The 14,310-nt window shown below is 39.3% G+C and overlaps 1 protein-coding gene across 1 annotated transcript in view; it reads left to right on the plus strand.

Annotated features, from left to right (window-relative positions):
- Window positions 1-12,316, plus strand: part of LOC121884438 — an 80,633-nt gene extending 68,317 nt beyond the window's left edge. Inside the window, exons 35-37 of the mRNA XM_042393242.1 lie at window positions 9,329-9,582; window positions 9,704-9,801; window positions 11,895-12,316. Of these exons, the coding sequence (XP_042249176.1) occupies window positions 9,329-9,582; window positions 9,704-9,801; window positions 11,895-12,215 (673 nt within the window). The 3' untranslated portion in view covers window positions 12,216-12,316. The remainder of the gene's footprint in view (window positions 1-9,328; window positions 9,583-9,703; window positions 9,802-11,894) is intronic.
- Window positions 12,317-14,310: the final 1,994 nt, after the last annotated feature.

Below are 14,310 nucleotides of genomic sequence, written 5' to 3' on the forward strand. Positions count from 1 at the left end.
TCAGGGCAGAACGAAAGAAAGAAAAGTCTTGTCCAAGTTGAGTAAAATCTCAAAGTCCAAACATTTTGAAGATTAAACATTGCTAAAGGGCAAAAACAATAAACTAGTTTTATTTAATGTTTAACTAATTTTAAGGAAGTTTGGAAGTAGTTAAGGAGAAATTCATGTAAATGTGAAATCTGAACTACAGGCGTCAGATAAATGTAGTGGAATAAAAAGTACAATATATCTGCCTGAAAAGTTTCCTAAAATAGAAAACTGTGTAATAAATATACTCAGTAACTCGTCACCTCCACCTGATTTTGTTGCTCCAAGAATCCATAAATGGAAATTATTTTGTACAGGACTCTGTTCTGAGGGCTAAAAAATGAAATGATAACATACTATTTATAGCAGATAATCATGTGAAGGAAGCAGCAGCTCGTGCTTCAGCTTAGCTTATTTGGTTAGCAAATAGCTGTCATTCATCCTGTCACTGACTGTAAAGAGTCACTATAAATCACAGCATCTGATACTGTATTCATGTCCTAAGGTTCTGGAGAATCTAGGAATTGGGGGATTTTTTTTGACGTGATGACAGTTTACTTTTTACTTTATCCAATTTAAATTTCTTTGAACACACTGGGTTACATGTTTTATGGATGGACACTGGCAGGCAGCACTTGGTTAAGGTCAGAGAAAGATCATGGTCTTTGTTTAAGACAGAAAAATTCTGCAGTGACATGAAGCAGGAGACACAACATGTTCATTAACATTTAACCAAAAATCACCATTTTTCACTAACATTTGCTTTTGTTGTCTAAATTAAAACAATATTTGGTTGGTTTAATGATACACGTCAGGGTCCCTTAAAATAACATGACAGGTGAGAGATATGTGAAGTATGTCAACATCCAATCATTGCACTGATAAATAACACAATGCCTATTGTTTGTTAAGGCTGTGTGTGCTGTTGTTAGATTGTACAGGTAGGTGTTATTTCCTACTACACATTTCTTCCTGTCATGTCTCACATGGTGCCATGAGGTCAGTAATTACACTGTAGGATTTCTTTTTTTTAAGTCAGTAATAACACTTTTTGTGCATTTTTTTTGCCGTCAAAAATGTGCTGACTCTGCAGGTTTTGTCACTCTGTTCTGAATTTTGGCCTAAACCATTTTTGTTTGATTGTTTAGCTGCATATTTACTTTAATGAAACATGTTTTCAATTCCAGTTTTAATCGCCAAAACCCCCTGTAGCCTATATGTTCATTAATAATCCTCATATGTACTGTAAGTCTAACAACTGAACCTTGGACGTGGCTCCACTGGCACTTTTCTCTCTCTGATTATTTTTCTTTTGTCCAATGAACTTTAATTATAATTTTTATAATGTAACAACAGTAGAACATGATGTCAGGGAGGAAGATAGACAACTACACATACAGGTAATTAAAGATATGAAAAAAAACAAATAAATATTCAAATGAAGAAAGATAAATAATGCCAGAGCAAAAATAAACAAAGAAATTTAAGAAAAGAGAAGAAATACAATTATACAACCATCAGTAAAGTAGTCCAATAGTTTTAAAAGCTTGTTTGTTCTAAGAAGACTTTTCTTTATTTTTTAGTTTATTTGTTCCATCAAACTAACAAGCTGTGTCCATTAATGACTAAATTATGCCAATACTGCCCTCATATTAATAGCTTTATCACCTTAATTATATTTTTATCAGTTTAATACAGTTTGTAATGTTCAGTACGATCTTGGACTGCGATGCAGTGATACATCCTGTTTTCACATCATTTATAAAAACAGAAATGTTATGGTTGTAGTATTTAGCTGGAAACAAAAATGACAATCACAAAAAAGTGTCCTCCCTCTTCTAGTATGACCTCATTTATTTTGGATCTTGGTATAATCACAGCTGAAAAACCCCCAAAATGAATAAAAAACATCATAAGTATGAAGGTCTTAAATGTCCTGCTTGAATCCTTTTAAATAATATTTGGAAAGATGTACAACTTCTATTTAATTTAATTACTGGCCAAACTTTATTCCAGATGTTTTTCCGACAACAAATAGCTCTGGGAAATGGTATAAAAGTTTATAAACCTTCCCAGTGACTGACTGAGGGGCAGGGGAGAAAAATATAAAGGACACCTGATACATTCAGTGGGTCCCATCAGCAGAGAACAATGATCCATGTTTAGTAAAACATCCCCAATTAAGATGAACATTTTACACAGTGGCTCAGAATATACACTAAGGAAAACAACACCTCTGTATTTAAAAAGGATTCATTTTTTAAAAATCTATTTAGCAAACATCTCTGAAATATAACACAGGGAACGTTTTAAATGTTTATTTCTCAAACACATCTGTGGCAAAAACAAGGAACTATTAACATTTTGAGAATTAGCTGTTTTGAGCCGTCTTGTCAGGGAAACAAGAAGCAATATTGGTGAAAAAAAAGGAGAATTCTTTTGGCCATGAGTTTGTAAATGTTAGCGACCTCATTTTGGTCCATTTGGACCTTCCCTCCCTCTCAATGGACGTCAGCAGAGGTTCTGAGAGCCTTCCTTCTCCACATCTGTTTGTAAGCTGGATCTTGATCAGCTTCAGTTTGGAGAATGATTGCTCAACTGATGCAGTCATCACTGGCAGCTCAGACTGCACTGACCCAAAGACAACAGAACCATGTAAACTAGTGAGTAGAACTGTACCAGAACCAACTGAATGGAACAATGTTACAGCTACAACAACTACAACATGTTTTTAAGGGTTCTTTATTTTCATGATGGTCAGCATACATTCATTTCTACCATAATTGTAGAGGAATTTTCCTTCTTTAGCCTCAAAGGTAATATGACTGTTATTTAGACGAGTGGTCATTTTTGGGTCATCTGCAAACCTTGGAGGAGTAGGTCATGACCTCTCTCTTTCAGAGCAGTTCATCTCTCTGTCTGCTAAGGATGACTGAGCAACGCAGCTGTCCTGATAAGGCTGGCTGTCTCCTTGGGAAACTAAGGTTGTAGAAGAAATGCTGTGCTCTGTTTCAGATGGCCAGACTGTCTCTTCTAAGAATATATTGCATGTTACCTGAATGTGTGAACAATGGTTCACTTAGGTCGGTGTAGTTTCTTGTTCAGGATCTAGTACCCAATAGAATCCTCACACCTGTATGGATGAGTAAAGAATAACCTTATTTGGACATGTAGTAAATCTCGAGGGTCTAGTGAAGGATCAAATACTCCCCACCAGGAGGTAACCTTCAGAATTGAGAAGCATTAAACAGTGTTTCACTTGTACTGCTAATATCTGTTCTCTTCTAGCTTAGTCTAGCTTCAATAAATCCATGTCTCCTGAAACCTTCGTCAGTTAGGAGTTAGACAGTTCTAAATATTTTCCTTCACAATAATGGCCAGTTTACTCCATCATAAGGGCATTTTACAGGCAAAGTATCTCATGTTCTTCACTGGAAGGGCACTTCACCATGTCTTTTGTTATTCAAGGGCACTCATCATGGCATCATGTTTTCTAACACCCGGGGGCACCCTAGAGGGCACTTAATCCCTTTTTTCATTGAAAGTGCACCCAATTCTGCACTAAAGTTAGGGGAACCCTAAATGGCACTTTTTCCACTAGAAGGGCAGCCATACAAAACCTCCAGCTCAGCCCATTACAAGAGCAACTCAGAGGGCTCTGCATTACATCATGTGGGGATATTTTACAGGGAACTATCACATTTTCTTCAACTGAAAAAGCATCCTTGAGGGCATTTCATCCCAGATTGTTACATATACAGGCACTCTATAGAGCATTTCATCCTGATTAACCATAACTAAGACAGTAATTACAGAACAGGTGTGGGGGCACCTTAGAGGACATTTTATCATGTTTGCTTTATTGTGGGGTTAACTTAAAGGGCACTTTTGCTTTTGCTTTTGCTTTTCACTTTTTTGCCCCCTTGAGTCCACCATTGAACCTACCTGTTCGATGACGGTGAAAAGCCATTAAAAGGAACCAATAAATTATAGGATGGTACAGCACTTAAATTCTGGTTATTGAAGCCTTTCATGATCATAATGATTTCTGAAGCAATGCCATCGAAAACAACAACTCTTTTGAAGCTGGAATTTTTTTCTCTCTCTGTTAGCTGAGAGAAGAGACGGTAAAATGAGTGTCACTCATATTTAAAAATCTGTGTTTAAGTGAGTTTAGTAGTCAATATTGTGATCATCACAAGCATCCTCCCACGGACATATCATGTGTCAATATATCACATAAAGTATCAGTGAATATAAATGCTGAATTGTTGTTTCAAGAGCTGTTTGTTTTCTGTTTTTCAGAGTCTCACTCACAACTAGATGGTAAGTCAAAGTTTCCACTTGTTTACATTTTAAACATGTTGTTGGATAGAAAGGTTGATAGTTTGATTGTTGTTGGTATTTGCTGTCAAAGCCAGAATTCCAGTCTTAAAGGACTGGTACATTATTCTTCAAAGGCATCTTAAAACAACAGTCAGGTGTCCACAGGAAAAGTTAAAGAGGTTCTCCTTGCTGTAATCATTCCTCCTGGTCATATTGGCTATTAAAAGATCTGCCACATTTACAGTCTTTTTAGCATGAAATTCCCTCTTTGTGTTTCCTTGGACAGTCTTTCCCTGTTGAGCTGTGAAGGAAGTATAGTAACACAAAGAGGGACTTTGGCACTACAGTTTTTGTAACATTGAACGGTATCTACTTGATCTGGCTCATTTGGACGCTGAAGCTTCATATTAGCTTCAGATAAACTTTTAAACACATTTTTGCACAGAAGGAGGACTGTGGATTTTGTCCCCATCACTTACATTGTACATGCGTTCTGAAGGGATCTTCTAATGGTCAGTATGAACAGGAGGAATGATTACAGCAAGAAAAACATGTTTCACTGTTCATTTGGGCTCCTGACTGATGTATTAAGACACACTTGGAAAATTGTGAACCTGTCCTTTAAGAGAGCAAGTAGAAGCAAAGAAACATTTAGACTAATATTTAAATGAGATTATAGTTTCACCTCTTGTTATCTTGAGAGCCTCCCAGCAGACTCCCAGGATCATAATCTTTAACTCACAGTTGAAGGTTATAATCCTGCAAACAGAAACCACAGTGGTAATTCAGGGAGGCTGAGCATTGCTCACTCTGTGTTTTTATCGTCTGTCTCTCTGTAGTGTGCGGTCGGCCTGCGCTCAACACCAGGATTGTTGGAGGACAGGCAGCCCCTAATGGCAGCTGGCCCTGGCAGGTCAGTCTGCAAAGATCTAGATTTCACTTCTGCGGAGGATCCCTCATTAACAAAGAATGGGTGCTGACGGCTGCTCACTGCTTCTCAAGGTGAGCAGTTAGAATAGACCTGTGATGGAAAACAACATGCCATGAGACCCCTCCAAGGGGTCGCAAGATGAATATCAAGGGTCTCAAAATGATTAACAGGACAGGAAGGAAGAAAATTTATTGTTCTACTGCTCAAATTTAGATCTCTTTTTTCTAGCTTTGTCTTGTGAAATTCTGGAGATTTTCCTCTTCAGGCCTCCAACAATTATTCAAATACAACAATACAAGAGGTTTAGAAGAAAAATCTTTCTCTCTTAAATGGATTTGTATCTGCTTGATTGAGGTAGTCTTGACTGCAGCCCTGCTCTTCATGTCTTTGCACTGCTTTGTTTCTCTTCTGATCTTCAGCACCAGCACAGCGGGTTTGGCTGTGGTCCTCGGTCTCCAGAGTCAAGAGGGGTCCAACCCCAATGCAGTGTCTCGAACGGTCTCTCAGATCATCAATCATCCCAGCTACAACCCTAGCACTAGTGATAATGACATCTCCCTCCTGAAGCTCTCCTCACCGGTCACTTTCAACAACTTCATTGTGCCAGTGTGCCTGGCAGCCTCAGACAGCACTTTCAACGATGGCGTGGACACCTGGATCACCGGTTGGGGCACCATCGGATCTGGAGGTAGGTCATACAGAAACTGGGGCACATCTATTACTTGTGCTCTCTCAGATTCAAAAATGCATCTCAGTGAGCGACGGAAACCTTTTGTAACTTACAGCTTGTATTTATATTTTCAACATAATCTGCATGTGACAATACTATCACACTCCACATTACAAAAGTATTGGACAGATTAAACAACAAACTGATGATTTATCTATCCTAGGAACATTCTGATAATGACGTGATATGAAAGGTCATTAAAATCAAAAGAGTTCATTTATCTGAGGAGCATTAATGTGGTCAGTAAATTTCATGGCAAACTGCCGACATGCAGATTTATATTCCTTTGAAACTGAGTGTGATCATGGACAGTGAATTTAGGTTAGACAAACAGATAAACTCAGTGGTCGAAACGAGTTTCTTCCAGCTAAGGCTTTTATCTAGGGTGAAGTCCTTTATATCACTTAATGACTATGAGAGGGTCATACATGCTTTTATCTTGTCCCACGCAAGCGAGAGCACATTTCCCCTGTACTAGCATCCCTCCACTGGTTCCCAGTACGTTTTAGGACTGATTTTAAGATTTTACTGTTTGCCTATAAATCACTGAATGGACTATCTCCAACCTACCTCTCTGATCTCTTACAACCACAGATCCCATCAAAGTCACTCAGGTCTGCTGACTAGTCGCTTTTAGTTGTGCCAGGACCTAGGGTGATCGTGCCTTTGCTGTTATAGCCCCCAAACTCTGGAACGAGTTGCCTCTACATATTAGACTGGCTCCTACACTGCCTGTTTTTAAATCCTATCTTAAAACTCATTTTTATTCCTTGGCTTTTAACTCGGTGTGTTAAAACCAAGAAAAGTCTCATTTTTCTGTTAAACCGGTCTTTGTGGCTTAATTGTGTTTTCATGGCCTTTGTTATCATGATTGTACAACACTTTGGTCAACTGTTGTTATTTTTAAACGTGCTTTATAAATAAATTTGATTTGATTTATCACACCCCACATTACAAAGGTATTGGACAGATTAAACAACATACTGATGATTTATCTCTCCTAGGAACATTCTGATAATGATGTGATATGAAATGTCATTAAAATCAAAAGGGTTCATTTATCTGAGGAGCATTAATACGTTCAGCAAATTTCATGGCAAACTGCAGACTAGACTTCACTAGATTCTGAAATAACATTTGAAATGTTTTCCTTATTATGGCACAAGAGGAAAGGTCAGAGGTCACCGGAAACATTATGATTGACATGAGACAGACAGACAGGTTGACTGATATCAGTAACCTTAAAGATCCCCTCCAGACATGTTTTAGGAAATAACAATAATTAGCTTTGAAAAATGAATTTGTGGGTTTTTCCACACAAAAAGCTCATTTACCTTGATAGAAATTCTTAAAATCACATCTCCTCCATCTCCCTCACTGTAAAATCCAGAATCTATGAATATGCAAATCTTTTTCTTTTCAAAAGTTTTCCTACTTGACAAAAGATGCCTCCTACTTCACTGTGAGGTCCATTCTCAGTGTATGTGCACTGGAGGTTTCAATTCTCCGTGTCACACTTGTGTAAGTTGCATACTGGACTACGACTGGATCTCCTTGGCTTTCTGGAACTTTAAAGCGAGTTTCAGGTCATTGTTTGGTGTTCTCATAGAGTTGTTTTGGGCCGCAGCAGGCAGCTGTTTTCAGAGAAAAAGCTCTAAAAAGCCACTGTACAGTATCTGCTCGGCACCAAATGGCAAACAGACACAGTTACCTGTAGGCTAGCTGGTGAACATAATGCAGCATTTAGCAACTAAAGAGTCAGATATTTCTTTCAGGAGCTGGTAGAGAGCAAAAACTGAGCTAAAAGAGAGTGAATATTGTACTTACATTTACCAGGTGGACAGAAACACGACTCCAAATGAATGATAATGTTGCTCCATAACAGCTGGATGTGGAAATAAGCAACTGTTTGCTAACAAGTTCAACACGTCAACTTAAAAGCTGAAATATGTCAGTGTTGTGTTCACTACTTGTTTTTGCTGAACTCTAGTGGACAAAACAAGTGGTATGAGTCCTTTACAAAATATATTTCACCATATGTGTTGTTTATTAAACTGATTTTGTGTGTCTTTAGTATCCCTTCCTTCCCCACAAAACCTAATGGAGGTGGAGGTTCCTGTTGTTGGGAACAGACAGTGTAACTGTGACTATGGAGTGGGCACAATCACCAACAACATGATCTGCGCTGGGTTACGTGCTGGAGGGAAGGACTCCTGTAAGGTGATCATTTTACCACCTGTTCTTCCTTTAGATTTCCCCTCCTACAAAGATTCTTTCTCCTGACCCACTCCTGAATGTTTCTCTCCTCAAAGGGGGACTCAGGTGGTCCGATGGTGTCAAAGACAGGAAGTGTCTGGGTCCAGGCTGGAGTTGTGAGCTTTGGTGCAGGTTGTGCGCAGCCGAATGTCCCAGGAGTCTATGCCAGAGTGTCCGAGTATCAGTCCTGGATCAACAGCCAAGTCACCAGCGACCAGCCAGGCTTCGTCACCTTCATGTCCACTGGGACTGACAGTGACCTCAGTGTCAGCTGTTCCGGCCTGCCGCCACCTCCAGCCAACCTCCCTCCAGCCAAACTCTCTCCAACAACCACAGTCAAGCGTGAGTAACTGTCACGTCCAGGCTTTGTGAATGGATCTGACAGATTTTTAACCACAAATTTGAAAAGCTTTGAGATCACACATTTTTCCACACTGTGTGACACTTTCAGATCTATTCTGTATCAGCTTGTTCCGCCTCTTCATTGAAGATAAATGATCTTTACACTGAGGAAAATGTTCAAACCAAAGGCTCCATGCTTCTTATGGCTGCACTATTCTAACAGAACAGAGATACTCCAGATGTTTGTGCATCGTTTTGGACAAATTTTTCCAAAAGTCAGCCTGACATGTTTGGTATCTTTGGAAATGTTTGGATCCCTGCTAGAATTTAAAATAAAGTTCTGTGTGTTTGAAGGATGTTTAATGATTAAAATGATAGATTTATCTTCACTGGTCTTTTTTAAAAATCTTTCATTGTCTGCCTTTTGCTTTTCTCTCCAGCTGTGGTCTGCGGTAGTGCCCCAATCAATTCAGGTATTTTGGGAGGAAGCTCGGTGGCGACTGCTGGTGTGTGGCCGTGGATGGCGAGCCTTCAGAAGAATGGAAGTCATGTGTGTGGCGGGACTCTAGTGGCTGTGGACTCAGTGCTGAGCCACGCCAACTGCTTCTCAAGGTGAGCCTGATATATCAAGTTAGAAAATATTGACAGACGGACTAACACACTGTTGGTTTTCAAGTTCTTCTCAGTCCTAATTGAGTTGATTTTTCCCCCCACAGTTCACCTACAGCATCTGAATGGACTGTGGTCTTGGGCCGTTTGAAACAGAATGGATCCAACCCCTTTGAGGTGACACTGAATGTGACAAATATCACCCTAAGCACCCTGACCGGGTCTAATGTAGCAGTGCTGCATCTGGCGGCCCGGCCCACCCTGTCCAACTACATCCAGCCCATCTGCCTGGACAACGGACAGACCTTCACTGTGGGCTCCACATGCTGGGCTGCTGGCTGGAGCTCTGGGCGAGGAGGGGGTGAGTCCTTCACATACAGACTGACACAATAACGTTAGCTCTCTTTATCATGTCAAACACTTAGGACATCTGGGAGTTTCCCCTAATCATTTTCCCATTTTCTTATTTTTCCCAACTCTAGTGGAACAAGTTCTGCAGCAGTTCCAGACCTCGGTGGTAAATTGTGGGAATGCATCAACCAGTGACAACATTTGTACAGGATCTTTTACACTGGAACAGGTGAATAATGACAGACTAATATATACCATTTGTTGATATAGTATTTCTCTCTATTTCATCAAGGTATTTGTGAGACTTTAAACATCATAAACGTTAGGTTCCAACAGTGGTAGAAAGTAACTAAGTCCATTTACTCAAATAGTGTACTTAAGTACAGTTTTGAGGTACTTACTCTGACGTCTTACAAAAAGCAGTGTGTAGTCGGGGTCACATTTCACATGTCTATGAGTTGTTAACAGCTCCACCAAATAGTGATTTTTCCCTCTAAACTTCTCACATGCTTTCATTTCAATAAATGTTTAAATGATCCAATATTTCAGCAAAAATCAAAGATTAGAGAAAAAGTCCAAAAACTGAAAACAGATTTGTGTATCAGAACTTTGTTTTTTCTTCTTTCCTCTCCCATTAATCATCTCACGACCCCTCAGATTTATCTGCTGACCCTTTGGAGGGGCCCGACCCCTAGGTTGGGAACCACTGGACTAAACTAGCTAACTGTATATAAAGTAGTGTAAACTAGCTCCACCTCCAGCAGCTACAACAGTAACATGCTGCTCTAACACTGATGCTTCACTATTAATAATCTAATGATGTCATATATAATAATATATCAGTCAGAGGGACCAAACCACTACTTTTACTGCAATACTTTAACTACATCAAGCTCATAATACTTATGTACTTTTACTGCAATACTTTAACTACATCAAGCACATAATACTTATGTACTTTTACCGCAATACTTTAACTACATCAAGCACATAATACTTATGTACTTTTACTGCAATACTTTAACTACATCAGGCTCATAATGCTTATGTACTTAAGCAGGATTTTTCATGCACGACTTTCACTTCTAATGGAGTATTTTTACATTGCTGGTTATTGCTATTGGTACTTTTACTTAAGTGAAGGATCTGAGTACTTCTTCAACCACTGGGTTCAAAGTTGTGGAATTAAATTTCAATTTAGCTGAGCACTCCTCATCCATGTTCAGATATGTTAGAATATAAGACAACATTCATTTGGAATCCTCATTTGAAGGTTTTCCTACAACCTTACCAATAGTGGGACTAAATATGTAATATTTGTCCTGAGGGTGACACTAGAATAAAGGTTGGTTCATTCGCTACTCCCTCTAAACAGACACTCAGTAGTTTACTCTTTAGCAACAGTAAATTGAGGTTTCAAACACCTATCATCATCATTTTACGTCATCACAGGTGTAGAGCATGGACCATAGACTGTAAAAACTATGGATGTAGCCATTGTGGTCTCACCCATTGGTTTGTGAACTGCCGTTTTGAAGCCTTGAGTTTAGCGATTTAACTGTGGCCATCTTGGATTTGACCGTCGCCATGTTTACTTTTTGGAGCCAGAAGCGACCATATTTGGACGAGAGGGTGGAGCTGACCATAGCGCTAGCTGCTAGCTTGGTTAGCATGGTGCATTTGCAATCTTTAAATGAACAGTTTGACATTTCTGGATTGACATTACTCCCTTCCTAAGATGGCAAATCATGACCCCGGTCTGATCACATTTCAAAAGTCTGGAAGAGCCGCATGATTGAATTATTTTATCCCCTTTCAAGTTAGCTGGAGGGCTAAACTAGAAGTTAGCCATCTCAGCCGGCAGAAGTCTCTAGTGAGCATGCTCCATGGGAGCATCGGGCCCTTAGAATGTGCGCAGTTTGTTTCCAGGAAGTGTTTTTTTTAGCTTCATGCGCCACTGAGCAACTTAGGAATGAACAGGGGCCCGCCTTTGATGCTGTATTCGGTTCTCTTTATACATCTATGGAAGCTACACACAGCATACGGTTAGCCTAGCTTAGCTCAAAGACTAGAAACAGGGGGAAGAGCTAGCCTGGCTCTGTCCAAAGGTAAACAACAGCATGAATTAACTTCAAAATTATATCATAATACTGATTCAATGTTTGCTGATTTCACCAAAAGGCAGATTTGCAACAAGAAAAATAAGAGGCAGATATTGTTTTTTTTAATAGTTTCACAGAATGCTGTGACTGACTGTCCACTCCAGTTATTTTTGAAGCTACATGTTGGACGTGAACTAATCCGTCTTTTCTGGTTGTTCAGGATGATTCTGGGGGTCCGATGATGTGTCAGATAGACGGCTCTTGGTTCCAGGCAGTTGTGTTGTCAGGCAACAACACCACCACCAATCAAACACGAGCAGATCCGGTGATGGTCTTCACCAAACTGAGCCGCTATCAGAGCTTCCTGGCTCAGACTGTGGGAGCATTCTTATCTCCAGCCTCCACCAACAGCACCGCACCTAACAGCACTGTGTCCACCACCCAGACCACCACGACCACCAGCGGGGGCTCACCTGCTCACCCCTTCTTCTTCTTCTTCCATCTCTTTGTCTTCTCTGCGTTCCTCCACCTCACCTTATAGGAACCTACCTTTACCTCTAAATAGGTTTATATGATGTGACGGGCACAAATGAATGTGAACAACCATGAGAGACAATAAAGGCTTAACGCTGCATTAACTAATCTATGACTCGATTCTGTCTTTATTGGCGACCACTAGGAATAGAGAAGTGAAGTGTGCTGGGTTACATCAGAGTGGTCTTTTAATTAAAGTCTCCTCCACTCAAAAATCTGGTTCCTACAGTGGAATGTTTTAGCTTCACTGTGCAGAATGATGCATGTGCAGAGTTTGACACTAGAAGGCTGTTTTTCTCATTCAGCTACTGAAAGTGGGAAGTTTCTCTGAGCTCATTGTAAATGTAATTTTAAGGGGCGGGACTACAAGCATGAATTGTGACATCACAAATAATTTGGAAGCCAATCATGGTCCAATATTCAACTTACACAAGTGTGATGTGGAACAAACACTGAGAATGGACCTTACAGTGAAGTAGGAGACATCTTGTGTCCAGCAGGAAAACTTTTGAAATGAAAAATATTTGCATATTCATAGATCCTGGAATTTTTAATGAGGAAGAAGGAAGAGGTGCCATTTTAAGGTTTTTAACAAGATAATTGAACTTTTTTTGTGGAAAAACCATATCCGTTAATTTAGTCACTTTTCTAGTATGAACACACTACACACTCAAAATCTGATTACAATTAGTGTGTAATATGTAATTGGTACACAGCTCATGTTTTGTGGCGAGGCAAACTTTTCAGGATTTTTTAGATTTTTTAGTTAAAATGACACCTCCAGCTCACTTCTCTACTCTATTCCAACAATAAAACATGATTTGTGCTGTTCGTGTTGGACACGAACAGCACAACTATAATTTGGTCATTGTTGACCTTTTTTCTTTTTTGGCCAAATAAGAGATTCTGGACGCTAACTGCTTTCGGTCTATGAATGAAAGGGATAATGTGGGTGTAAAATGAAGAATTATTTAAGCTCCACTGAACAAATGTTTGTATATGTAGCCTTGCAGTTTTTTGAAGCTATGTGGTTTTTTATTGTTATTTTTTAATCATCACAACAATGAAATATGTGTAATCTTATATGATTTTCACTTTCTGTAGTGTTTAGACGTGAATGATTGTTAAACAGGTTTTCCTGCAGTCTTTAACAAATGGACTGAAAAATCTTTAAGAAGCATATTTTAGATGTCTGATGAACACAGTGACAATGATTTGCCTGTCCATCACCTACGTCATAATATCACAGAGCTACTGTACAATAACAGAGGTTACTACCTGAAAAGACAAAGCACTTAAACAGTATTTGCTTTATAAATACTTAAAAGCTGCACTTGAAATTGATGATTATTTTGCCTTGAAAGGTAAATGTCAATTTCAAGTCTTACCAAGCACTGTCACACAAAACTGTCCAGTAAATGTGAAAATTGTAAACAATTTTCCCGTTTGTCATGTTGTCATTTTTTTGGAATTGTCCACATGGTCCACATTAATAATAGTTTGCTTGTATAATCTGTATTTAGCTCTGTGGAATATATGCATGTATTGACACATCAGAGTCCTGAGGTCCTACCATCAGACCACCAACTCAAACAAAAGTTTATCTGAAGCTAATATGAAGCTTCAGCGTCCAAATGAGTCAAATCAAGTAGATATCTTTCAACGTTACAGTCTTTTTAGTGCCAAAGTCCCTCTTTTTGTTACTATACTTCCACCTGCAGCTCAACAGGGAAACACTGTCCGAGGAAACACAAAGAGGGAATTTGATGCTAAAAAGACTGTAAATGTGTCAGATATCCACTTGATGTGACTAACTCAGACTGCTGAAGACTCATATAAGCTTCACATCAACTTTTAAATGACTGTGTGGACACACTGTGGATTTTGGCCTCCATCACTTCCATTGAAAGCACATTTGAAGGATCTTTTAATATCCAGTATGAACAGGAGGAATGATTACAGCGAGGAAAAACCTCTTTCACTGTTCATATGGACACCTGACTGTTGGTTTAAAACACACTTGGAAAATTGCGAACCCATCCTTTAAACAACTTATAATGACACGACCGACTGGGAGGACATTGCTCAAGTTTCCGAAATGA

The sequence above is a fragment of the Thunnus maccoyii genome, chromosome 18 (assembly GCF_910596095.1).
Source record: "Thunnus maccoyii chromosome 18, fThuMac1.1, whole genome shotgun sequence".
Taxonomy (NCBI): domain Eukaryota; kingdom Metazoa; phylum Chordata; class Actinopteri; order Scombriformes; family Scombridae; genus Thunnus; species Thunnus maccoyii.